The sequence below is a fragment of the Hylobates moloch genome, unplaced genomic scaffold (assembly GCF_009828535.3).
Source record: "Hylobates moloch isolate HMO894 unplaced genomic scaffold, HMol_V3 SCAFFOLD_11, whole genome shotgun sequence".
Lineage (NCBI taxonomy): Eukaryota > Metazoa > Chordata > Mammalia > Primates > Hylobatidae > Hylobates > Hylobates moloch.
This window is the reverse complement of record NW_026652286.1, coordinates 42900420-42926910: the sequence shown is the minus strand read 5'-3', so window position 1 is coordinate 42926910 and position 26491 is coordinate 42900420. Positions and strand designations below refer to the sequence as shown.

The following is a 26491-nucleotide window of genomic DNA, read 5'->3' as shown; positions in this document are numbered from 1 at the left end:
AATGCTCACAGATCTATATGCTAGCAGAACCCATCATCAGTACACATCAAGTATCTGTGGTTCCCTCCTCCTAAGAGACAGCCTACAGTATAGAGTCTCCCTCACGGTTTATCTACCCAAGTCCTGCACCCAAGACTTGTTTAGTGAGGGAACATACAGGCCCAGTGATCGTATTCAGATCTCAGCTGCTCACTGGATCTGCTCAATAGTACAGTGGGAATACCCTACCTTGAAATAAGATGCATTCAGCATCCTTACTATTGTGTGAACCATTCCAGTCAGGATTCCTGCACTGGTGAGAAAGAAGACTAGGAAATCACTCACATCTCCAATTCTGATTTATAGGATTCTATAAATGTAAAATCAATAGGCATAACACTCAGCAAAATTTAAAATAAAATTTTATTTTATCTTATACTTAAGTTCAGACAACAGCATGTGGCGTACATTCAAAATTTTTGACAGGTACAGAGCACATTAAAAAATGAAGACATGATCAAGCAGATGTAAGAGACAAATAGACAACAACATTCTCCCTGAATCTGGAAAGAAGCAAGCAATAAGATCACGAAAGGCGGCTGTAAAACAGGATTATTCTGCATGTGTTGCCCACAACTGGGGCAGGGTTATCTCTCATCACAAGTACAAAGCCATTGATGTTAGTGTGTAACAGAGAGAAAACACAGGATTTGTACAGCTGAGGAAATAAGTGGCAGATGTTACACAGGAAGCAATATAACATGGCCGTTAAGTAACTGTATTCAGCTATCAAATTTAATTTTAAGTCTTGGCACAGTGCCCACAAGCCGTGTGACTTTAGTCCCCTTGATAATATAAACTTCATTTCTCTCACTTATAATAAAGAGACACAAATGGTACCTACTCCATAAAGTTATGAAGAACACATAAAACCTGTAAAGCACTTATAATAGTGCCAGAACATTGTGAGCACACATAATATGTTCATTGGCATTATTATTAAGGGCTTATATAAATTCTCAGGTAATGCATAATAACAGTAGAGACTGTGACAAGCCCTGGCTTCCATAAATTGTCAGCTTCATTTTCCCTGTTTCATTTCATATGTTATTCCATTTTATGCTTTGAGACAGGGTCTTGCTCTGTTGCCCAGGCTGGAGTGTAGTGGTATGATCGTGGATCATTGTAACCTCAAACTCCTGGACTCAAGCGATTCTCCCACCTCAGCTTTCCGGGTAGTGGGGGCTACAGGTGCATACCACCATGCCCAGCTATCATATTCCCTATTTAAAAAGTTGTACACAGGCCGGGAGCAGTGGCTCACACCTGTAATCCCAGCACTTTGGTAGGCCGAGGCGGGTGGATCACAAGGTCAGGAGATCGAGACCATCCTGGCCAACATGGTGAAACTCTGTCTCTACTGAAAAATACAAAAAATTAGCTGGGCATGGTGGCACGTGCCATTAGTCCCAGCTACTGGGGAGGCTGAGGCAGAAGAATTGCTTCAACACAGGATGTGGAGGTTACAGTGAGCTGAGATCGTGCCACTGCACTCCAGCCTGGTGACAGAGCAAGACCCCATCTCAAAAAAAAAAAAAAAAAAGTTGTATGTGACAGCTAACCATAATAATAAAAAAAAAGAAAGTAAAAAGAGAGAGAAAGTAGGGACAACACTAAATCATTAGTAATTTGAGCACATTTCCTCCAAGGCATATGCTATTTTTCAACCTGGTTTCAATCATGGGTCTTTATTGTTTTTCTTAATGTTATAAGCATGTTTGGTTTTATTGTAGTCTTTAAATCATATAATACTTCATTAGTATGTATTATTCCACATTATAGTCCTTTAAGTAGATGGACCATACTTTAGTTTATTATTCCAGCCAGAGAAAAGTACTGATGGACTTATGGGCAATTGGAAATAAGCTAGTGTTAGAAATAATTATGTTTATCAAGCCAATAAAGATAAGGAGAAGTGTAGTGTTAAGGGTCACTGGCCTCCCACAGCCTGAAAGTCCTTGTCACAGCTGATCTTGAACATAGCCAGCACCCGTGTTCTGATCTGTTTGGTTTTTGCACCATAGATGATGGGATTGATGACAGGAGGCAGCAGCAGGTAGATGTCACCCATGATAACACGCACAATGGGATGAAGGCTGTTTCCAAAGCGGTGTACCACTGAGAGGCCAATAAGTGGCACATAGAAGGCGAGTACCACACCAATGTGTGACACACAGGTTCCAAAGGCCTTGGCCCGCTCTGACTTGGAAGGCAGTTGCAGAACGGTTCGTATTATCAGAAAATAGGACAAGGAGATGAACATTACGTCCACGCCCATGACCAGCAGAATGGCAGTAAGACCATATACCACATTGGGCAAAGTGTCTGCATAGGCCAACTTCATCACATCCTGGTGGACACAATAGGAGTGTGAGAGGACATTGGAGTGGCAGAAGGCCAGCCTCTTGATCAGCAGAGGCAGTGGGAAAAAAAAGAGGGATCCGCGGACCACAGCCACGATGCCAATCTGGGCTGTTACTGTATTGTTGAGCACTGCAGCATGGCGCAGTGGGTGGCAGATGGCCACATAACGGTCAAAGGCCATGGCCAGCAGGATGGTGGATTCAATGGCTGAGAGGGCATGAATAAAGAACATCTGGGTGAGGCAGGCCTCAAAGCTAATCTCTCGGGAATCAAACCAGAAAAGGGCAAGGATCTTAGGCATGGTGGATGTAGATAAGGCCAGGTCAATGGCTGCCAGCATGCAGAGAAAGAGGTACATCGGAGCGTGCAGGCTGCGTTCCGTCCTTATGATGAAGACCACGATGCAGTTTCCAAACACTGCCACTACATACATGGAAAGGAGGGGGAAGCCAACCCAGAAATGGGCTTTCTCTAGTCCTGGGATACCAATAAGCACAAAGGTGGCATGTGTGAAGTTGCAGGAACTCATAGCTGGAACTGAGGAGGGGTGACTGGAGAGGGTGAGGTCACACTGGCAGTCTGCAGGGACATAGAGCACAATCAGAGAACGCCCTGGAAACTTGAAACTGACATCCCGCCCCTTTTGTCTCCTCCCACCCCCACTTAGGGTCTTTCATAAGCTCTGAGGCCCTCTTCCAAAGGCGGGACTGTGAGAGATCAAATTCATTTATGCATCGCTACTCCCAAGGTTTATTTAAATTTTTAAAAGGGAACCTTGGGAGAGCAATGCTTTTTCCAAAATGTAATTCCCTCAGATTCTTCCTACTGGTCCATACCTTCATTGTCTGGATATTTGGTGGCCCTTTTTTTTTTCTGATAGGTGTTGAGATACACTTTCGGGAGCTCCTTCCAGATGAGCCTGCCTTTCTTATTTTACTTTCCCTGCTTCCCTCCCCCTACTTTCTTTCTTTCTATTATTCATTCATTCCAGAAGCATTACTAGCATAATGTATGCATTTAATTCATGGGAAAGGGAGAGGCATGATCACAGAGGAATCTTCCTGTTTAGACTTGAAACATGAGTAGAAATTAGACAGAGAGTGGAATAACGGGTGTTCCAAGGCCGTGAGGACAGGAGATAACTTTGCAAATTTTCAGCGTTCCCGGTCCTCAATTCTAAAGTCAGCCAGAGGAATAAGAAGCACAGCAATAACACTTTTTTTAAAGCTTAAAGCAATATAAATAAACAAAAACTAAGAAAAAAAATGCCAAAAGTCAATCTCTTTCGGATTAAAGGAAACTCATCTGTGGTCATAAAATCAAAGGTAGTGCCTCCCTCCGATGACTTCTTCAGAGATGAAGGTGCTGGCAGGACACTGTTGAGTACCTCCGCACCTGAAAGCTTCTTCCAAGGCCACTTTAATTGCATCCAAGGATAGTTTGAGTTGAGTCCTTACTTTGGAGAAGTATTATTAATTTTACAATGATATTTTTAGAGCTTTGTCTTTCCTGAAACTTGTGCCAACAAGTCATTCATCTCAGGGGAGACATTTCTTTTTTAGAAGCCCAGTGTTGCTTTGCCCCAACTCTCTACCCTCACCCAAACACCTGGGCTCTGACTTCATGAAACTTCTTCTCTGCTAGGTTGCCTAGGTGCCCTGGTCTTTAGGGCTAATTTTCTCTAAAAAGCCAAAGCCTTGGCTGCAAGGCCTAACTTTTGGAAACAAATGATGCAGTGTCTTCATTGATTATCTGTTTCATTGAAACAGGTTAGCTTGCTTATATGGCACTCCCCTAACCCCAGAATTCTTCACTCATCATCTGAGTTCTTACTGCAGCTGGGAGATGCCCTTCAGTTTGGCCTTAATGTAGAGGGATTAGATACCAGTGATCTTAAAGTACGATATGATTAAATTAGTACAAAGAGATTTGAACTGGATTCTCCCCATCTTGGATAAGCGAGGAAGGACAGATTTGGGGTTCAAAGTTTACAAAACCCGTACTTCTGCCTCTATTTTCTCTTCTCCACCTTCAGAACTTGTGCAGACAAAACAGCTAAGCTCCTTGACAAATATTAAATCCCATATCTGGCTCCCAGTTGCTATCAGAACATGAAAAGCCCTTTTCAGAAGCAGATGATTGCATCCGTTAGTGAGATACAAGATAGTTTGCATCTTGCATCCATCCATCCATTTCTGTATCCATCATAGCTTGGGGAAGGGGATACAGAAATTTAAACCAATCATGCTGAAATGTATGGGACAGAACTAAGAACCTTCCCTGAAGAGAGGCCAGATCACTAGACCACTGTGTTCCAGAGAAATGGGATCCAGGGTGAAGAAAAGAGCAGTCATGGAGGGAGAGCAAGGGGAACACAGGGACGTATATTTACTTTCTTAATGCCTTTTGCCCACGCTACCACATGCAGTGCTGACAGATAACAAGAGTCTTTATTGGCCCCAGAGCTGGGTACTTTCTTAAGCCCTCTCTCTGCAGAGCATATTTTCTGCCTTGCTGGTACCTGCACATGCTTACTAGAGTATAGGACTTTGGGCTGTCATCTCATTTCCCAAAATACTTATCCTGAAAGACCTCACGTCACACTCCCATGTTGCCTGGCATGCTGCCTAAAGTAGACTCCCTGCTAAACCCAATTTCAGCTTCTCTTTGGGTCTGAATGTGGCTGTTGCATTCATTCTCACCTGCCTTTCCTGATTGTTAGCTAAGACTCTGGGACATTTCTTCCCAGCCCATAAAGCTGTGGATGGGACACAAGGGCTTCTCCCTGCCCTGGCTTGAAGCAGTATGTGGGGTCTTCAAGGTCCCTTAGGATGGCAGGAGCTAAGGCTGCCTGACCCCAGGTGAGGGTGCACTCACCTGAGAATGGTAAAGTCCTACTTAGAAAGAGCAGCTGGAGCTGGTTTTGCTTTCTGGTTCAGGCCTTTTTAATAATGCCACTCAGAAAGCCCATGGGAACAGGCAGTGAGCGTATGAACTGAGGCCCCAGGGACTTGGCAGACAGAGGAAAAACATCTCCATGTCCACTTGTGTGCCATTCCCACGGGCTTCCCACTGTTCCTGTCCAGGGAGAGCAACCTCAAAGCACCCACTGCCTCTGCCATCACTCCCACACTCACATATACCGGGCTCTCAACAATCTGCTCCCATTTCTCCAAGCTAAACCAAGCACACACAGTCAGCCACAGGTTTAGTGTGTTTCTTCATGTGCCACTCTGCTAGACGCAGCAGACATCATGTGTGACTAGGCATGGCCCTTGGGCTTTAGGACTTTGCATCCTCTCTAAAAATACAAAAGTATAGTTCCGTAATTCAAAATAAGGGCATGCAATTCTCCATATCTTTCCCTAGCCTTTCTTCTGGTTGACAAAACAGCCCTTAATGTATCAAAGCTACTCTTCATTGCTCCTGGATTACAGATAAAGCCCAGATGATATGACAGCTTTTTGTCCTAGGTCATATAGTTAATTAGTGATAATATTGGTTGGAGAACCAGGTATTCTGTTTATTCACATTAAACAAATGTTTGTCAAAGGCTTACAATGTTATAAGCAAAATAGATAAAAAACTCACCCCAACTACCTTCTCCAGGATATTGAGGTATCCTCAGTACCTCAGGATGCTTGATGGCTGTCTTCCAGTGACGTGTCCCCTACGTCATACCCGGCAGGGTTACCTTCATACTTTATTAATATTTAACACTAACCTGTTCTATCTGCCATCCTTTCTAAGTATGCCTCACACATGAGTCTTACTTTGTCATTGTCACTGTAATCTTTGAACACAGAAACAGAATTACTTTCTTATCCATCAGCCATTAAGTATTTATTGGTCACCTATATCTGGCAATGGAGTTAATTCATTCATTGTGTAATAAACACATTCTCAAGGCTAGTTTTGTACAGGCACTGTGCTGAGTTTAGGGTGACAGAGGTGAATAAGACAAAGTCCTTGCCTTCAAGGTGCTCATAGACACCTACCCAAACAAACCTGAAATGTTATGAAAGAGCAATGAATGCCACATATTTTTATAGGAACTTGGGAAGGGTATTTATTTAGTCATTGGATGGGTCCAAAAAGAGGGTATTTCAGCAGACAGAAAATCATGAAAGAAACAGAATTTTCTACAGAAGAATTACGAACAGTTGTAGCTTGGCTGAAGCATAGAGTCAACCAAAAAGGAAAGAGAAATTGGAGAGGTCAATGGATGTGAACTGATGATAGGCTGTGAACTCAAGAACTTCATCCTGTAGGAATCAGGAGGTGAATAAATGGTTTTAAGCAGGGACATCACAACTAGACATGTGTTTCAGATCGCTATTCCAGAAGCTGTTGGGAGGGTGAATTTGAGGAGGATGAAGTGGATGTGCTTATGAATTTAGTCATGTGAGACAGGAACTTAAGATACATAGAATTTCCTCATCCTTCACATCCAATTATTCAACTGATCTTGTCTATTTTTCCTTCTAAAAATCTTTTGCATGTTTCCTCTTATTTCCATCTTCATCACCACTACCACGTTCAAGCAGCTACAACAGTGCCCATGTGACTACTAGTGCTCTGGCTTTTAGGAAAGTCCCCAACTCATTGTGAGCTTATCCATCTTGGTCAGAGCATGACATTTGTTCTGCAACCCACCCAGTCTCGGTGTCTACATTACCAATTTTCTATAGATGGAAGCTTATAAGCTGCCAGGATTGTTGGACAGGAGGACTGTCCACAGGTTAGCATTTGTGAGGTGAGGTGGGGGACGAGAATCTGCAGAAGTTCTGTGAACATCTCAGTTGTCCTTGAGGTTGACATTCCTTTTACTCCTTTCCATTTTTAGGACTCTGAGTATCTCCATCCTTTTCCTTCAGCTCTATTTGCTATCCTCTGTAGTAGTAGTGTATGGAAACAAATAAGCAAAAATCTAGTCTTTAGGCCTGTATCATCTGAGCTTTTCCATCTTTCAACTTTGGACCTGCCTGTAGCTTCTCTGGATTTTTGTTTCTGCTTCATTGTGAGTTATAGATATGTAAAGATTATCTGCAGGGGTATGTATTAGGGAATAGAAGAGGAAAGAAATATGTAGAAATAAACTGGCAGTTTATTCAAAATATAAATCACCTCTTTAAAGTGGCCTCCTAATTTTTACTCTTACCTACATTCATTCACTAGACAAAGCAAGTTTTGTGTTGGAAAGTGGAAATAAAGCTTCACAAGATTAGGATCAGGGTATACCAGGTCATATGAAAAAGAGCAAATTTTTTATACCAAATGGCAGTACTTGGCACAGTATTCTCCAAAATGTGAAATTTCATAAAAATATATTTGTAGATATGAAGAACTTTCTGGTATAAGAGAACTTTGTTATCTTCTTGTGTGCCATCTGAATCCTTACGCATCAAAGACAGTATTTATTCATTAATTCAATGAAGAGTAAAAGTTACAATGGACCAGACACTATAGATAGAAATGTGGAAACAGCAGTGAATAGACCCAGTCCCTGACCCCGAGAAGTGAGCTCAGAGTTTGTTGTGGGGAGAATGGTGACAAGAGAGTTTCGAAAGAGTTGTCTTGAGAGAGAAGAACAAGGTGCTGTAGGAGCACCTTGAAAGGGCACCAGGCAGATCAGAGAGGTCAGGAAAAGTCCCTGAAGGAGAGCCCCTTCTATTCTAAGTCGGAAGAAGGAAGGGAGTGAGAATGATCTTGGTGGAGGTAGGCTTGAAAGGGACAGGACATTCTTTCCTGGGACTTAGGACATGCAGGTTGTTTGTTGTTTCTGGGGCATTGTACAGAGGGGAAGCAATGAAGCTTAAGAGGTAAACAGAGCCAGATCATTAAGACATTTTACTATTTTTACTATGTGGCAGGACCTGTTTTAGGGCTGGGAGATAGCATAAATGGAACAAATTTTTTATTCTCAAAAACACTATGTTATAGAAATGAAACTAGAAAATAAATAACATATATGTGATATACTGGGGTATAAAAATGCCAAAAATTAAAAATAAGGCAGATAAAGATGAGAGTGAATTCAGGCAGGAATTGAGGGAGAGGTGTTGTTGTTGTTATTATTATTATAACATCAAGGTCCCTGTAATAGGGTGCGCTGGAGCAGAGATCTGTATAAAGTGAGGTGTAAGTCATGTGGGTCTCTGGAGGACGAACATTCCAGGTTGTGAGAATAGCATGTGTGAACTCTGATGTTGAAGCATGCTTGATGAGTTTAAGAAAATATTTGGAAGCTAGTGTGGGTGACATAGAGTGAATCACTGGCAGAGTAGTAGAAGATGATATTGGGCTGATGGAGGGAATATAGATCATATAGATATTTATATGCTTTTACAGTGACTGTGAATTTTTCCTGGGTAAGACAGGATGCCATTGGGGTATATTGAACTTGATCTGCCTTGTGCATTAAACTAATCAGTCTAACTTCACTGTGGGGGGAAATAGACTGTAAAGCAAATGTGGATGAAGGAAGACCCACCAGAAGGCTGTTATAATAATTCAGGTCCAAGATGATGGCTTGCATCACAGTGGTAGCAGTAGAGGTGGTATAAATTGACTCGATTTTAGACATCAATATTGGAGATATCTAGAAGAAAGGGTCACCAGGATTTACTAATAGGTTAGATGTAGCATCGGAGTGATAGAAAGGCATCAGGGATAACTCCAAGTGCTTTGTCTCAACAAACTGGAAGGTAGAGTTACTGAGTTAGGGAAGACTGTGGGTGAGCATGCTTTTTCCTTGATGGGAATATTAGTATATATTAGACGTTGATTCTAAGATGATTATGAGACATTTAAGTAGTGATATTGATACATAGGCAGTGGGATAAGTCTGAACTACAAATATTAATTTGGATTTTGTCAGCATAGAGATGGTACTTAAAGACATGATACTGGATGGGATGACCAAGGAAGGGATTATGACAAAGCAAAAAGGTCTGAGAACAAAGTCCCAGGACATTCCAACATATAAAGATGAAGACTAACAATAATTGAAACTGAAATGTTGTTGTCAAACAGGCTGAGGATTTGACATAATTCTTACAGTACTATAAGTACTATAGTCACTTAATAAATTTCCTACAGGGAATGATGAGGAAACCAGAAAAGAAACAGCATATATGTAATATGTTGGGGAATAAAAATGCTAAAAATTAAAAATAAGGCAGGTAAGGATGAGAGTGAATACAGGAAGAAATTGAGGGAGAGGTATTACTATTATAATTATTATAACATCAAGGGTCCTGTAATAAGGTGCAGTTGGCAGAGATCTGCATAAAGTGAGGGGGCAAGCCTGTAGATATGAATGATTACTTCTATTTCCTTTCTGGACCTGATACCAATTATACAGCCCATCTTAAATTAATGATATTAGTGTGGCATTGAAATATATGCTTTAAAAATTTTGAGAATTAACGGACACACCCAGGGTGGAATGAATTATCTTTCTGAATTAAGCCATTACATGACCATTATGACACAAATTAAAAAATTCATGAGTAAATGACCATAATTCATTTGTAGTCACTTTCCATTTCTGCTGGGGCAGAATGTTGATGGAGGGCTGACAGAAATGCTGAAATATGCTTGAGTCAGGAAAGATCATCAGGTAGAAATATATCTGTAAGGTTTGAAGATTTGATTTGGGCTTTTTCTCCCTAATTTGACTGAAAATTTCTAGAGGTTAGAGTTGTGTTTTTTTTAAATTAATTTTTTACTTCTTTATGTTTCCTAGTAAAAATTGCCTGAACTTCTCTCTATATTTATATTTATAAATATAAATATAATTTACATAAGTACATAATTTATAAATGTAAGTTTATATAAGTTCATATAATTTTTACAAATATAAATTATATATCTATATATTATATTGTAGGTAGCAATATAGCATTACAGTTAAGAGTGTGGGGGACTCTGGAGTCAGTCTGCATGGATGTGCTCTGCCATCAGCAACACCAGTTACTACCTGTTTAAGCAAGCTACTTAACATTTCATGCCTCAATTTTCTTATTGATAAAGTGATTATCTTATTGTTTTAGATATAAAATGTGTTAACACATATAAAAAACACTTAGAACCATGACTTGTCAGAGCAAATAATAAATGGCAATCGAAATTACTAGAACAGTTGGAAAATACTACCTATTTCTCACAAAGGAGTGACTTTTCTATGATGTGCCATTCTAACTGCTATGAAGTAGATGAGATAATAATAGAAAGGGTGTTGGCAGGGACAGAAGGCAACAACAGCTTGCACCCAACAGTGGTGTGAGAAGGAGAAATTTTATATATAAGGCTAATTTTAGGCTGTTCATCTCTTGCATCCCATGTCTTCACCTCCTCATCTGGAAAATAAAGTAGTCAAACTAGCTGATGTTCTAGATACATTCCAGCTTTAACTTTAAATGATTATATGCTTAGCTTCAATGGGCACCAGTTCTTTGGTTGTTTTTTGTTTTTAATTGGAAATATGACCTGAAGTATACCATCTTGAGGGGTCCATCTAGTGCTAGAATTCTACAATTTTATGTTTCTTTGGAATGGAGAATTTTTATCACAGCTCTACGTATCTGTTTGGTTTTCACACTGTAGATGACAGGGTTCATCACAGGGGGGATCAGCAGGTAGGTGTTAGCAATCATAGTATGTACATAGGCTGGGGCTTGTTTCCCAAATCTGTGAACAAAGGACAGGCTGATCAATGGAATGTAATATATAGCAACAGCCACAATGTGGGAGACACATGTACTGAAGGTTTTCTTCCGATCTTCTGGGGAAGCAATGCTAAGGACAGTCCTAATGATCAAAACATAAGAAAGGAGGATGAGAACTGAGTCTACACCAACAGTAGAGAACATGGCAGTCAACCCAACTGCACTGTTGATTCTGGTGTCTGTGCATGAGAGCTTCATCACATCAGGGTGGTAGCAGTAGGAGTGGTGGAGTACTTGGCTGTGGCAGTAGGAAAGTCTTGTAAGAAGTGCTACCATTGGTGTCAGCATTAGGATCCCCCTGATGACACTTGCCACTCCAATTTGAGCTATTCTGGAGTCAGTTAAAATCATGGCATACCTAAGGGGATTAGAGATGGCCACAAAACGATCAAAAGCCATGGCCAACAGCACTGAGGATTCCATGACAGTGAAGAATTTAATAAAAAACATCTGGGACAAGCAGGCATTAAAGCTGATTTCCCTCACATTGAACCAGAATATACCCAGCATGGTGACCAGAGTGGATATGGATAGGCCGAGGTCAGTGGCGGACAGCATGGAGAGGAAATAATACATGGGTTCGTGGAGGCTGGGCTGAGTCATGATAGCGAAGAGGATCAGGCTGTTTCCCAAGAGAGCAGTTGCATAGAGGAAGCAGAAGGGAATGGAGATCCAGGTGTGGAAGGCTTCCAGCCCAGGAACACCAGTGAGCAGGAAAATGATGGAAGTGGAGGTGATATTCTGCAAAGTTGACATGATGAATTAAAAGTACAGAACAATATGAAAGCTTAAAACAACAAAAAAGCTACATTCGTTTGTGTATTGATCGAATTAAAATAATTTTATTGTACAGAAAACTGATGAGTATTTATATAATATGAAACTATGAATGGCTCATTTAAATTGATTAAAAAATGTCAGATTTCAACTGCTGTAGTGGGCACTTTGCTTTGTTTTTGAATTTGCCTCAGTGTGCAATCTTTCTTCTCTAGGGCCCTTTGCTGGCAGCTCTATTTATATCATGTGACCAGTCCTCTGATCATTCTAGACATAGATAACCAAACTAAGAATAAACACATTACCCCGAGTTGCCAATCATATTTCATTCTTTCTGGCATGTTTAAATTGTGCTAAAGAGGTAGTGCATTATTTTTCCTCTATGGTTGGCACCAGAGAAAAATACACTGGGGCTGTGGAACACCAATATTAGATTGGTCATAAGTGTGGAAAGCAGAGACGCTTATAGACAATTTGCGAAGCCAGAAAATATGAAGAAAGAGATCATTATAATACAAAGTAACACATAGGAAGTGACAAATAAATGGCTTCAGCATCTAACCATTAAAGAAACCCTTACAATGTGATACCCGGCGTCACATTTGGAAGAGATGGTGAATTAGAACACAGACCTCCCACCAGGCTTAGGAAGACAGGAGGCTGCCCCCACTTGATATAATGTGCTGCCCTGTTCCAACACAGTTCTCTCTTCAGTCTGCTGGAAGACTAGTCCTCCAGAACAGAATCTCTCTATTTTGTTAAGACGAACTTCTTAGGAGATACCTAATTAAATGTTACTGTTTTGTTTCGGAGGGAAAAATATAACTTTATTGCAAACATCACATTTCTTTTTTCATAGAGTAGAGAATTGCAGAAAGGTAGATAGATGGGTATGGTTGAGTTGAAGACAGGGGTCTAGGGAAAAACAGAGATTAGGGTTTTGGCTGCAGAGGGCTCAATCAATGAGAGAGAGCCAGTTGCAGGGTAACTTTTCTTCAGGGGAAAAGAAAGGGTGCTGGGTGGCTGACAGTAAGTGTTGATAAAAGAGAGGATGGAGAAGAACCTCAGCGTATCCAGACTCACACATTCACCCTGATAAAGTGCCGCCTCAAGGATCACCGGAAGAAGTCTTAGTGAAATAAAAGGGGGGGTGGGGGTGGGATTTAACTAAAATTAACAGAAAACTAGATGAAAAACAAGAAATTTTAGATTACATGATTTGGCCAAATAATGAAACTATAGCATTAGATTCTGAAATTTATAGTAATGACTTTAGTAGTGTCCTCAGGGGAGTGATGAAAATATCTAAAACGTATGATCAAACTTCTTAGAGAAATAAGAATTATAGTTAATATATAGTATATTTCAAAAAAACTAAAAGAGAGAATTTTAAATGTTCACACCACAAAGAAATGATAAATATTTGAGGTGATGGATATAATTAGCATGATTTGATCATTCCACAATGCATACATGTGTTACAACATCACATTTTACCCACAAATGTATACCATATTATTTGTCAACTAGAAATAAGATAAAATAATTTTAAAAAACCAAAACACACTAAAAAGGAATTAACAGAAAGAGAGCATTCAGTAGGTTTGTAGTATTTGGAGAAGGCTTTCTAGAAAAAGCAGTGCTTGAAAGATTTCTGTTTTATATAAGTTGAGATGAAGAATTCCCAGGCTTTCAGAACAGCATGTGTAAAAATGTTGAGCAGGCTGGGCGCGGTGGCTCACGCCTGTAATCCCAGCACTTTGGGAGGCCGAGGCGGGTGGATCACGAGGTCAGGAGATCTAGACCATCCTGGCTAACACAGTGAAACCTCGTCTCTACTAAAAATACAAAAAATTAGCCAGGCTTGGTGGTGGGCGCCTGTAGTCCCAGCTACTGGGGAGGCTGAGGCAGGAGAACGGAGTGAACCTGGAAGGCGGAGCTTGCAGTGAACCGAGATGGCGCCGTTGCACTCCAACCTGGGCGACAGAGTGAGACGCCGTATCAAAAAAACAAACAAACAAAAAACTGTTGAGCAATAATGCACTTGTAACACTTCTTCTCTTGATCTTGCTTTACTCTCTGAGGGACATTAACTGAGTATCTGGATGTTACATAGTGCTATGTTAGAAGCTAAAGGACAACACAAATAAAACCCCACTTAGAGAGTTTATAATCCAGTGAAGGAGAAAGCAGAACCGTTGTTCAATAACTTCAATATCTCATATACAGTGATGTAATAAAAATGGTTATGAAAGTAGAGAGGGGCTCCATTTACTTCAATTAATTCTGGCTTTCATGATTTTTAATTCCTATGCAATGTCTGAGTTGTAATTTTTGTCATTGTGTTGTAGGACATTTTACGTAACCACTTAAAAAAATTAAATTGCTATTTGAATAATGTTTCTTTCATCCTAACTTCTTCATAGCTCCCATTACCTCATTTCAACAATTTATTCATTGCCTATTTTCATTCTTTTTGGCAGTTTTTTCCCTCCTTCTTGCCGAGAGATCATAAACAAAACAAAAGAAAACCATACTGTATATATTTTGACCTGATCTGTGTTGGGCCTAGCAAAAAAAATGATTTCTCTCCTTTCCATCACTTTACAACCATATCTTCCTGCACCCCTCCTACATTCACGCTGGACTCAGAGACAGAGGGCCTTATTCTTTTTCCTAGCCAATAACTCCACTTTAGCTCCTATCAACCAGAAACACTTAGTTCAGTTCAAACTGAACTGAACTATATATATATATAGTATATATATATATATATACACACACACACACACATATATGCAGGGAGCTGAGCTTGCTGTGTCAAGAGTCTAGGGACTCTTACTGAAGATAAAAAATGACTAATTTTAAATATCTACTACATGCCAGACAGTGTCTATCAGCAGTGTCAGAGACAAACAGATAAATGCTACTAGTTGTAGAGTGTAAAAGGATGGGATGTATCTAATCGATAAGGCAGAAGAGATAATAGTGTGGAGTGGCAGATTTGGAGTGTGTGCACACATGAATGTGTCTATGTGTGTCAAGAAGAACTAGTTCTAAGAATCTTAACAGAATGTATGATTTATAACTGTGTGAAGTTTTGATGGGTAGATGTGAGTTTATAAGGATGAAAAACAGGAGAAGTGTGCTTTTGCAGTGCCGTTGATAAAATGAGGAGAGACATGAATGAAAGAATAATATAAGCCAGTTTGTTGGATAACTACAAGAGAAGGGGTATATCGAAGTCTTAAATGTGAGGCTAGGTGCTGTGGGAAATGAAGCTAGAGAAAGCACCAGAGGTCAAATCATGAAAATCTTGAATTCCATGGAAAGTGTAATGAACTTAAATTTTTGCAGAGCATCAAGAGCCAGACATTTCTAAACATTTTATTCACCTTTTATTGACCACTGGAAGCAAGGAGCTTTGCTTTTAATAAATAAATCATTTTCCATCTCTTCTCATTTAATGCCAACAAAATTCCTTTTCCTCTTTAGTATTTTGTTTAGTACCACCGGTTGCTTTTTTGCAGTCTGCAATACTCAAGTTTTACTCTAATTCAACAATAAAAGCTTCCCACAGTTTTATATAGATATTTCCAAACCATTCATTTCAACCAGGATATATTGAATAGTTTTCATAATTAGCCTTGTGCTTTCATAGTGAGGGATACAAGACATAAGCCCTGTTTCTCAATTTCCTGCTGTATCTTTTATAAGGATAAAAATTCCTTTGGAGAACAGTCCGCTTTTGTTTATTATTCCTTCACCTTCAGTAACAATCTGAATTCTTTCCCTAATGACTCTGAAAATCCTCCAAATGATGTCACCCATGATTTTCTACATGCCAAGTCCAAAAGTTTAATCTCAGATTTGTTTTTCTCTCCCTCATCTCAACTTTCAGCAATGTTTACCTCCTCCTCCTTGAAACTTTCTCCTTCATTAGCTTCAGTGATGGTTATTCTGTGAGGTGTTTTTTTCCTGTTTGTCAAACAATAGTTTTGTTCTCTGCCTTTTAAATTGTGGGATTCTAGAGGAGTCTGCTTTTCTCCCAAGAAGTACCTCTTGTTTTCTTGCTTTTCATATGCTCTCCTTGAGATATCTTGGTTATTCTCATGGCTTTAAATAGCACTTATATCCAGAAGACTCATAAATCTGCAATCTAATTATGGCATCTCCGGAGTTCTGTATTTTAAAAGTTAGCAGAATCTTTAATGCTGTGGCAAAGTTTCTGGTTTTAAGCGTAAAGGTAGTAATGAGACATGAAAATACAGTGAAGCAATCAAACCTGTAATTTAGAAAAATAATTGACAGCATTTTGGAGAACAAAGCTCCTTGCTTCATGTGGTGAATAAAAAGTAAATAAAATACTGTGGCTACCCCTGAGGGACATCTCCACCCATCATCACAGAGTTACTTCAACTTCTATATGAGACAAATGGAACTCATTCTCTCCTCCCCTCCAAACCTGGCTCTTCCTCCTGCTTCATTTATCAGCAAATGACATCGAACTCTAGTAAATCATTGAATTAAAATTACTACCCACCACACGCACACACATGTGCGCACACACACACCCTCCTCTTTCTCTCTCTCATCCCTTACATATAAAGATTAGTTTTTAATTGATTCTACTCCTGAAATGTAAAAGATGAGAATCTCGGGAGATCTATACAAGAAGGCCAAGCAATTGTTAGTAGTGGGTACTTGAAGCTGTTATTTCATTGCGTTTTTCTTACATTGAAAAAATCTTAAGTGTTTATATCCAAGACAAGAGGGGGACTAATGAAGATTCTTAGAAGGAGGCACTAAATTTCCCCCAAGCTTCTCTTTTGTGCTGCCTTCACTCTCGAATCTTTCTGACTCATCCTCTCCAATCCATATATACCTTCATTTTCTCTCTTGTGAAATAAGCTATATTCTCTCAACTAATTTTCCTGCCCACTCAGATTACAATGATGCTCCTCTTTCATTGCACTATTATAAGCTATACCTTGTGGCTGTCTTAATCTGCTGAACTAGACCATATAGTGTCATCAGTATTCTCCATGCTATTGTCAATGGTATGACTATCATGTGTGACTAACCTGGGTTCAGATTCTTGCTCAAACACTAACTAGTTTTGAGACCATCTACACCATTAGTAAAAATATTACTTATAGAAATAGCTACCATTTACTGGACACTTGTTCTGTGAACATTGTTGTCCTCAGTGCCTTATAAGCATTATTTTAATTCTTACTATATCATCATGTGACAAGTATTATTAGATTCACTTTAAATTCATTTTTCTGGTAAAGACACTGAGTATCAGAAGTTCTGAAACATATTTGAAATCACACACAACTAGTGAAAGTCAGAGCTGAATTTTTAACTCAGGTCTTCTTAATTCCAAAGCTCGTGCTCTCAAAAACAATTGTTTTACTGAAATCTACAAGTAATATAAACTTTCTGTGACCCAGTTTCCTCATCTATAAGACAGGATATGCACTGTGTCTAATACCAGTAGCTGGCAGGCAACGCTTTCGAAATTGCTAAATTTTCATTTTTAGTAATAGTTACTGGGCATAGAAATGAGATTCACTGACTGTGATAAATATATTAGCACACTGATTAAACCATTTGACTAAAAACAAGTTATCCAACCTATATCAGGCAGAACGAAATACCCATTCTCTACGTATTTCCTGGGAATAAATAATTCTGAAATTCTACCATCCTCCTCAGCCCACCATACCAACATCTACCTAATTCTGCACATCGTGAGGAAATTATTCCCTGTGGGTGAGAAAGTCCAATTCATCTAGAGTCAAGCATTTTCACTGAACAAAACAATTTTACTTACAGAGCCCATACAGCAGTTCGGCCTGTTCCTTTCAGGCTGACTCAGAAGGCTGAGGAGGCTTTAGATTCCAGGGGAGGGCCGAGCTTGCAAATATGAGGAGACTTATTCCAGCCTGACTGGAGACAGGCACAGAGCTGAGAGGCCAATTCCTGGTGGTGGTGCTAACTCACTGTGTCTTCAGGGTGTGGAGATTCCCAGAAGACTTCTTTTGCCTCATACAGTCCTTTTATATCTGTTCCATTATGCAATTACTTATGGTGGCTATGTGCTTTATGGGCTGATGTAACCTTTTGTTCATGTGTCGTTTCACTCAAAAGCTTTTTTATTTAACAGCTTTATTGATATATCATTTACATACTATAAAATTCACCCATTTATAGTGTATGATTCAATTGTTTTTAGTAAAGTCACAGAACTGTGCAAGAACCATCATCACAATTCAATTTTAGAACATTTTTATTATCCTTAAAAAGAAACTCATAATCACTAGCAGCCACTCTGAAGGAGATTTTAAAAAATGAAACATTGTAGCAAATTGCTAAATGACATCTCCTATTATGAGTGAGAGTCCAACTCCACCCCTTAACTCCTCAGTATCCATGATTATTCACAGCAGTATGGTTTCATTAGCCTACCTGTGGTTCTTTGCAGCAGCAGTCTTTCTCTTATAGATAAAAAATAATTCATTTACTCATCCATACATATATCCAGTAAATATTTCATAAGAATGTCCCATATTCTAAACATTATACTCAGTGATAGAGTTTTTTTTTTAAGAATATACCATAATTCTGTTTAGGATTTTAGTGTAGAAGATAGACAGGTTAACCAATAATTACATGTTAACCAATGATAAGGTTATCCTAGAGGCATGAACCAAATGCTTGGTGAATACAGTAGGTAAAAATCTTAGTTCACAACTTAGTTGTGTATAAAATACAGTTTCATTTACTTTTTTATAATTTGACCTATTTTATATTTTGAAGTCCCAACCTACTAGGTTGAAGAGAATTAGTCACAATAATTTGGGATTCTGTCTACTTATAGTCAAATTTTGAAAATCTTGTATTATACCAAGAAAAATTGCAGGTAGGTGGGTGATTGATTTGGCCAATGATGTCACCTTCTGTCAGTTTACTATTGCTCTCGTTAGTCTTTAATAAATAGAATGCATAGATTGCTATAAGTTGTCCATCTTGTCTCCTTATGTTCTCTTTAGATCCTTAGATATTCCCACCAATTTTGGACCACACTTGGGCATATGGGTCTTTGATTCATTCTCAGTTTGTCTCTTACACCCTGCATTTAATCCACTGGTAAATTTTGTCAATCTCTTTGAAAAATACAATCAGAAATTGATCACTCTTTCTCATCTCCAGAAATGTCACCTTTATTTAAGTCACAATTATCTCTCACTTGGGTAACTTCAGTAGTTTCCTAACCATTCTCCCTGCTTCCGATATTATCTCCTCCCCACTATCAAGTCTGTTTCACTACTGAAAATGTCATGGCCTGAGATGTTTTCTTCTTCATAATGTAATAAAAACAATAAATAACAAGAACAATAAATAACAAGAACAATAATATTTTATTATGCATTCTACATCCATGATACTAGGGCAAGTGTTTGTGGTAGACCGGATAATGGCCCCTAAAGATACCTATGTCTTAATGCCTGGAACCTGTGAATATGTCACCTTACATTGCAAAGGGACTTTGCAGATGTGATTAAAATTAAATAACTCGAGATGGCGAGATTAGATGGATTAGCTGGGTAGATCCAATATAGTCATGTGAGTCTTTAAAAGTGGAGAACCAGAGAGATGGCAGCATGAGAAGGATTTGATCCACTGTTGCTGGCTTTGAAGATGGCAGAAGGAGGCTACAAGCCACGGAATGTGGGAAGGCTCCAGAAGGAGAAAAGAAGAGAATTGATTTTTCCCTAGCCCCTCCATAAAGAAATGCAGCCTGGTGATTCCTTGATTTTAGCTCAGTGAGATCCATGTCAACTTTTGACTTACACAACTCTACAATAATAAATTCAGTAGAAGAATCCATTATTAGTTTGATTTATGTCTTAAACTATGTTTAAACCAAAAATTAGAGTGTAACTAACTTACCTAAGTTTCTCAGTTATAAATGGCACAAGTAGTATTCAAAGCCTGGGCTATCTGACACCCTTTCAGTTTTCAAAACTCATTTTCTAAAGAGTCTTCACATGACTATCCATCCAATCCACCACTACTTTCAATTTGAGTTATCTACACCCAAAAGCCTGTATGCATGCTGATGTGCCAAACTGAATGTTAACAGGTTGTCACTTGTGCATGCTTATACCTTGCACATAAAGGTTTTTTATTGTTGTGTTTCCGCACAGGAAACTTCTTGAGACCCTTGAAAACACTTTCTCTACCAAGTTGGGCAAATTGTAGGGCTGTGACTCTTTTCCCATTAGTCTCAGAAACTATTTGGGAATAGTCACATATTTATATTCTTATGGTTGAAAGAATGTTACTCTTATAAGAAAAATAAAGTTACAATAGTGGTACCACGTCAATTCTGTGCCAGAGCTTAGTACATGAAAATGAAACTAATGTGTGTACTGGTCAAAGCACCAATACACACACTGGCACACATACTTCAAAATATGGCTCTTCTCACTGCCATATTCTCATGCCAGCCTAGCAGAACAGTAGCTGGTAATTTAATTAAACTTTCTGAAAATTTGAGTTCAATGTTCCTCCATGAAATCACATAGCAACACACGTTATTAATACATTAATATTAACACCACTGAGTCCAGGAAACATATCATAGTCCGTGATGTCATTTGACTTCATATTAATGTTTCTGAAACTTGGTAATCCAAACAGGAAGTACCAAATTGGACACAAGAAAACTCTGCACTTGGAACTTGAAGTAAGCCTTATTTATTGACTGTCAACATTTTACTACAGTAAACAGTAAAATATTCTTGGCTATCAAATCAGCAAATGTTTTTTAAAACACATAATACATAGTGTTGTGTTGCTGCGTTACAGTGGACTAAGCATTGTTTTACAATGTTTGCATGAACTTTCTGGAAGCATATTTTCCAGTATATTGTTGTCTTAAAATGTCCATAATATTCCATTTCTAAAAATTTATTGGAAGGAAGATATCAGAGATGCAGACCATATTTTATGTACAGGAAAATTTACTGCCCCATTATTTACAGTGGTAAAAAATATAGATAAAAATTCTCAACGATACAGAATATATAAAGCATTTATATCCAGTCCTGGGATGTTATGCAACCTTTAAAATTTGTGCATATAGCAGCTCAAGTGGATGGTCATGCTTGATCAGGAAATAGAAAAACAAGTTTCAGGGCTAAGACCAGTACAAGGAGCAAGAGTTTAAGACATAAAAGAAACAGGGTTTGATACAGGAGCAAGAGGCCAGAGGCAAACCAGGTAATCCAGGGTTAATGCATTGAAATTGTAGAAATAAACTTAAAAGAGAACAAACAATAACAACAGCAACGAAAACGGGTTGCTGTGTGTTACTGTTTGAATATGTCTCCCATGTTGGAAATTTAATTCCCAAATTCATATCTTGATTAGATATGAAGCCTTTGGGAGATAAGTAGGATTAGATAAGGTCATCATGATGGGACTGGTGGATTTTTTAGAAGAAAAAGAGATCTGGGCTGACACACATGCCCTTGCCCTTTTGCCATGTGATGCCCTCCACCATGTAATGGCAGCACAAAACCTCTCTCCAGATGCTGGCACCATGCTTTTGAATTTCCTAGCCTCCAGAACTGTGAGCTAAATATACTTCTCTCCTTCAAAAATTACCTAGTATTTGGTATTCCTTTATAGCAAGAGGAAATAGATTAAGACACTATGTCAAAAACCATTTTGTTTATACTACTGTTTAGAAAAATTATCAGAACTCCATATGACCTACTAGCCCTCCATGGTCTGATGAAAGCCTCATTCACCTCTTTTCCTGGATCCAGCCATGTTGGATTTAGCAGTTTTCCTACCCTGTTGATATGGCCAACACTGACCATTCGATTTTGGTGTATATAGAAATGTCACTCCTCCTTACCTCTCCTTTTGAACTTCCGGCTATTCCTAATATTCCTATTTATTCCATTCCTCTCTGTTCCCACTATATCTTGTTGCACATGCTTTCATTAAAGTTCTTAAATTCTCTTTATTAAGAGAAATATTGTATAGACACTCTACATATATCTGGTATTGAACAAGAGCCTGAGGGTATAACAGTGAACATGATAGATATCACCCCAAATATTACACAGTTTGAAGTCTAGTGGGGGATACAAATAAGTAAATGAGAAATTAAAATACTGTATTATAATTACTCTACAAGTGGTATTCACAGAGATCTTTGCTATTGAAGGACCAATAATGTTAGCATCGCCTGGAAACTTGTTGGAAATGAAAAGAAAATTAGATCTTCTGAATTAGAACCTGCGCTTTTGCAAGATACCTAAGGCATTAATGTGCCATTCATATTTGTGAAGTGCTGGTATAGATCACCTAGGTACTGGGACTGTGTGATCAAGGGAGGCTAACCAAATGTAATTGATAATATGAGATCCGAGTGAGTGCAAAGGGTTTTGACGGGGGAGCTAGTAATGAGGGCAGGAGAGTAGAGTAGGGTGAGGAGATGACAGAAGGTTAAGGAAATGTTCCAGGCATGGTCAACTGCTGTGGTGTTTCATCTGCTTGGCGGAGTGAGGACCAAATTAGGGCACTGCAAAGTAGGGAAACCAAAAAGAAAAATTAAAAAAGGATAAAAAACCCCCACATAATTAAGCTTCCATTAATTTATCCACAATCTGTAAATCAGAAAATCTAGGATAAAAAGCTATTTTAATTTTAATATAAATAAAAAATAAAACTGTTTTGAATTATATTTGAAACAGAGTTTAGGAATCAGTAAACATCATAATACTGCCTCAGAGAATAGAATGAGAGAAGGCTCAGACCTGAGCCAAACCATGCCATGTTTAGGAAACTGAAAATGAGTTCTGTATGACTGAAGGAGAGAGAGTAGAAATAAATGTTTCTCCACCTAAAGCAGTCGCAAGGCCAGATTTCTGAGGACCTGGGAAGCCAAAGAATTGAAAGCAGGGTAATGTCCTGATCAGATTTGTGTTATAATGGTTGTCTATCTATCTGTCAGATACATGAGTTCCTTGAGAGTAGATACTACACCTTTTCATCTCAACATTGGAACATAGTATCTGACACATACTAGGCACTAAATGATAATTTAATAAAATTGCTATATTAATGAAAACAATAGTAATCATGATAAATAATAAAAATAAGTACAATGATTAATAACACATTTTGAGTGAGTGCAAAGTGTACTGTGCTAAGACCTTTTTATGGATCAATACTGGGTTATCTTATTTTACAACATAGACTTATAAAGCAGTATAACGATTTTCTCCACATTAAAAGCAAAAAACAGAGGTGATGTAGCCTAAGGTCACACGATTGGTGACAGAGCTGAGCTTTGGACCAAGGTTGTCTGGTTGTCTGGTTGGACCAAGTTTGTCTGGTTCCAAATACTTTCAGTTGAACCAATGCTATGTTGACGTTTAATGGACAGGTAGATGTAGGCAAGTGTGTAACATACTTAAGTCCTGGGACAGTACAATTAGAATAGACAACCAGTCAAAATGAGCATTGATAATTATGCCCTTCTTGTATCCACTGATTGTTAGGCCTTGGCTGGTGAATGGTTTAAATGTCTGGAGTTTGCACTAAAAAAGACTCTGAAGTTCTTCTGTGTTCCATTTTCTGCAGCTGTGTGTAGAAGATCAGCCTGCACTTGTGTCTGTGAGCATGAACCAGTGCTCCTCAGACTAGTATTCCTAGCATGGATAGTAAAATTTTCACATTTATTTCCCTGTAACAGCCTGGACATCTGTTTTTGCTTCTGTATCTTGAAAGCTTCTATTTAAATTGTGCATTTTTTCCCACGGAGTCTCATACATTATGTGGCACATTTATCTGGGACTGTTAAGATTTCCCCCCAACCCGTTGAAGTATTTATGGGGGAAGGTTATGCTTTTATTAGTACAGAAGATACCTAAAAAGAGAGCATATTTTCTCAGGTTCTTTATGAACTTCTGGGAAAAAATGCATCTTTCCAGATTTTCCTAGGGATCTAGAATCTTGTGACGTAAGAAGAAGAAAAAAATTAAACAGGATAATTAAATTTTCTGCTCTGTAGCAACTCTAACCGGAATAGTTACCTCGTCCCCTTCTTCCATATAGCAGGCCTTCGCAAGGTAATGGCCTCTTGATACAGCCTCTTATGCCAAGAAACATGTTTAAATAGTTGTCCTTGAAACTTACCAACCTTCCAAGCTCACCATTAATTGTGAAACGCCGTATCAATGACAAAGCTGAAAGCCAATTATGAGTATCCACAGCTTAAATAGAAGCTGTCTGTCAAACATGGTTAATTCTCCACCGCAGTGGTAAACATGCTGGTAGCAGTTTTAGGACAGAGCAGCCTAGTATCTCTGTAAGCTAGCAAGGGACACACAAGGGACTCATAAAGTTTTGTTGTCTTCCTTTAGTCACTTCCTCTTAAGTTGTCATTTTCTGTGACTATGCACAGGTTAGCAACAACTCCCAGGAAATTCAGGGGAGGGCCTGGGCCCTCAATCAGAAAACCACTGCACTACCTTCAGTGAATGTAGTAACTCAGCAACCCTTTTCCTATTTGGATTCAATGTCTCGTGATTGCTGTGAAACTGGCAAATGGCAGCTGAGCAAACTCAGCTGTTAATGATCCGTTAACAACACCACTTCTTCCTTACTCTGGCTCTATGCAAAGTTGTCCCACAGCTGTTTAGGGCTCAAATTGCTCTTGAATAAGAACTGAAATTGCAGTTCATCTACAGAATTATCTTTTGGGGACGAAAGAGTGAAGATAGATTGAAAATATGTTGCCTTTTACAATTTGTTATTTGGAGCACAAAGGGTTAATAGGACACAGCTGTAGGGAGTTCTCCCCTAGATATTTGCTTTTCTGCTGGGTAAATGACTCTCATCAGGTGACTTCTAGGCTCCTTATAAAGGCTCTTTTTCTCAAATCTGGTAGTTCTCCTATTCCTGAATTTTTTCCCTGTTTTCTCCTGGCAGAAGAGGACCTCCTTGTCCGGGGGCAGGGCTGATCAGGGGCTGATTACGCAGCTGTAGTAGTACAGCACGTTTCTGCAAGCAAGTTAGTGAGGTTGAGACAACTCTCACTTGCTTTGCATTAATTGATTCTCTGCTGTGTGGGATGATCCTTCAAATAGCAGGGGGCAGGATCAAATAACCTCACCTTCCAGACCCAAGAATTCTTCTGTGCACAAGGTCAGTGTTGTAGTGCGTTGAAGACATTTATAAATAAATTAGTTACTGTATAACCTTCAGATAGTATATGAAACAAACACAGAAGTATTCAGAGTAAATTAGTGAGCATGAACTCAGTAGTGTATTTTCATACATTATGTCAACTCAAAAATATCATTGTAGCATTCAAAATAGTTATTCCAAATATAGACTACAGTCATCAGCATGTGTTTGTTCATGCCACAGTAAAAAAAAAAAAAAATTTAAGGAGTTTGCGAGAGCATGGCGTTTGGAGTAAGAACAGAGCTCAATTCCTGAATCTGCCATTGGCTTGTTGGGTGAGTTTGAGAATGTCATACGGTTCCTCTGAGACTCAATTATCTAATCTTAGCCTGCTTTCCCACCCGTAAAGGGGAGTTACTAATACCTAATAATGGTGTTGTGATAGTAATGAATGTGAAGCATTGTTGTGAGGGCTATCTATTTAGAAGTTCCTAGTAGTCTGGTAACAGGGATGTTTAAGTTACAGGCTTTGTCATGGAAGAATTCTCAGTGGGGGAGAAAGAGACAAAGAGATCTGTTTAAGAAGAGTTTAATATTTGCTCATTAGTTTTAGTGCAGGACAACTCAAGACTGGTTTTGAGACAGACTCAAGACTTGGTCTTGAGACAACTCGAGAATCATAGAATTTTTTTTAAAAAGCTATTATTGGCCGGGTGCGGTGGCTCAAGCCTGTAATCCCAGCACTTTGGGAGGCCGGAGTGGGCGGATCACGAGGTCAGGAGATCGAGACCATCCTGGCCAACATGGTGAACCCCGTCTCTACTAAAATACAAAAAATTAGCCGAGTGTGGTGGCATGTGCCTGTAGTCCCAGCTACTCGGGAGGCTGAGGCAAGGGAATTGCTTGCACCTGGGAGGAGGAGGTGATTGTGCCATTGCACTCCAGCCTAGCAGGGGTTGGAGGGTGGGGGGGGTGGAGGGGGGGAGATGTTCTTGGACCCATGTTTGCTAATAGAGTTCCCTCTGTTGCAAGAATCCTGTTATGTTTCCCTTTGATTACAGGAGTTGAAGAAAGATGCTATGAGCTATGTACAGTGGAAAGAGGGACTCAGAGATTCAGTGAAGTAAATTGTTTGGCACATAGAAGGCATTAAATACATTACCACTAATTTTATTAGAGAGAAATATAGCCAAGTACTTAATCTGTTGGGCTTTTCTTTTATGTTTTATTTTTATTTTTGCTGTTTACAATATAGCTATTCTATTTATTTTTATTGTGATAAAATCACACTTGTAATCCCAGCACTTTGGTGGCCAAGGCAGGTGTATTCCTTGAGTTCAATAGTTCAAGACCAG

The 26491-nt window shown here is 39.1% G+C and overlaps 2 protein-coding genes across 2 annotated transcripts; both read right to left on the bottom strand.

Annotated features, from left to right (window-relative positions):
• Nucleotides 1-1969: 1969 nt before the first annotated feature.
• Nucleotides 1970-6082, bottom strand: LOC116477361 (olfactory receptor 51E2). Its single transcript, XM_032168073.2, has 2 exons — nucleotides 5995-6082; nucleotides 1970-2982 (listed from the first exon to the last, which is right to left on the bottom strand). The coding sequence occupies exon 2, from the start codon at nucleotides 2930-2932 to the stop codon at nucleotides 1970-1972; it is 963 nt and encodes a 320-aa protein (XP_032023964.2). The 5' UTR covers nucleotides 2933-2982; nucleotides 5995-6082.
• Nucleotides 6083-10611: 4529 nt separating this feature from the next.
• Nucleotides 10612-17955, bottom strand: LOC116477363 (olfactory receptor 51F2). The gene is made up of 2 exons (XM_058446912.1): nucleotides 17755-17955; nucleotides 10612-11876 (listed from the first exon to the last, which is right to left on the bottom strand). Exons 1-2 carry the CDS (start codon nucleotides 17761-17763, stop codon nucleotides 10947-10949), a joined length of 939 nt encoding a protein of 312 aa, XP_058302895.1. The 5' UTR covers nucleotides 17764-17955; the 3' UTR covers nucleotides 10612-10946.
• Between the last annotated feature and the right edge of the window lie 8536 nt (nucleotides 17956-26491).

Excerpts from the sequence above, each read along its gene's own strand:
- LOC116477361 (XM_032168073.2), bottom strand. The coding sequence starts at position 2,932 with ATGAGTTCCTGCAACTTCACACATGCCACCTTTGTGCTTATTGGTATC.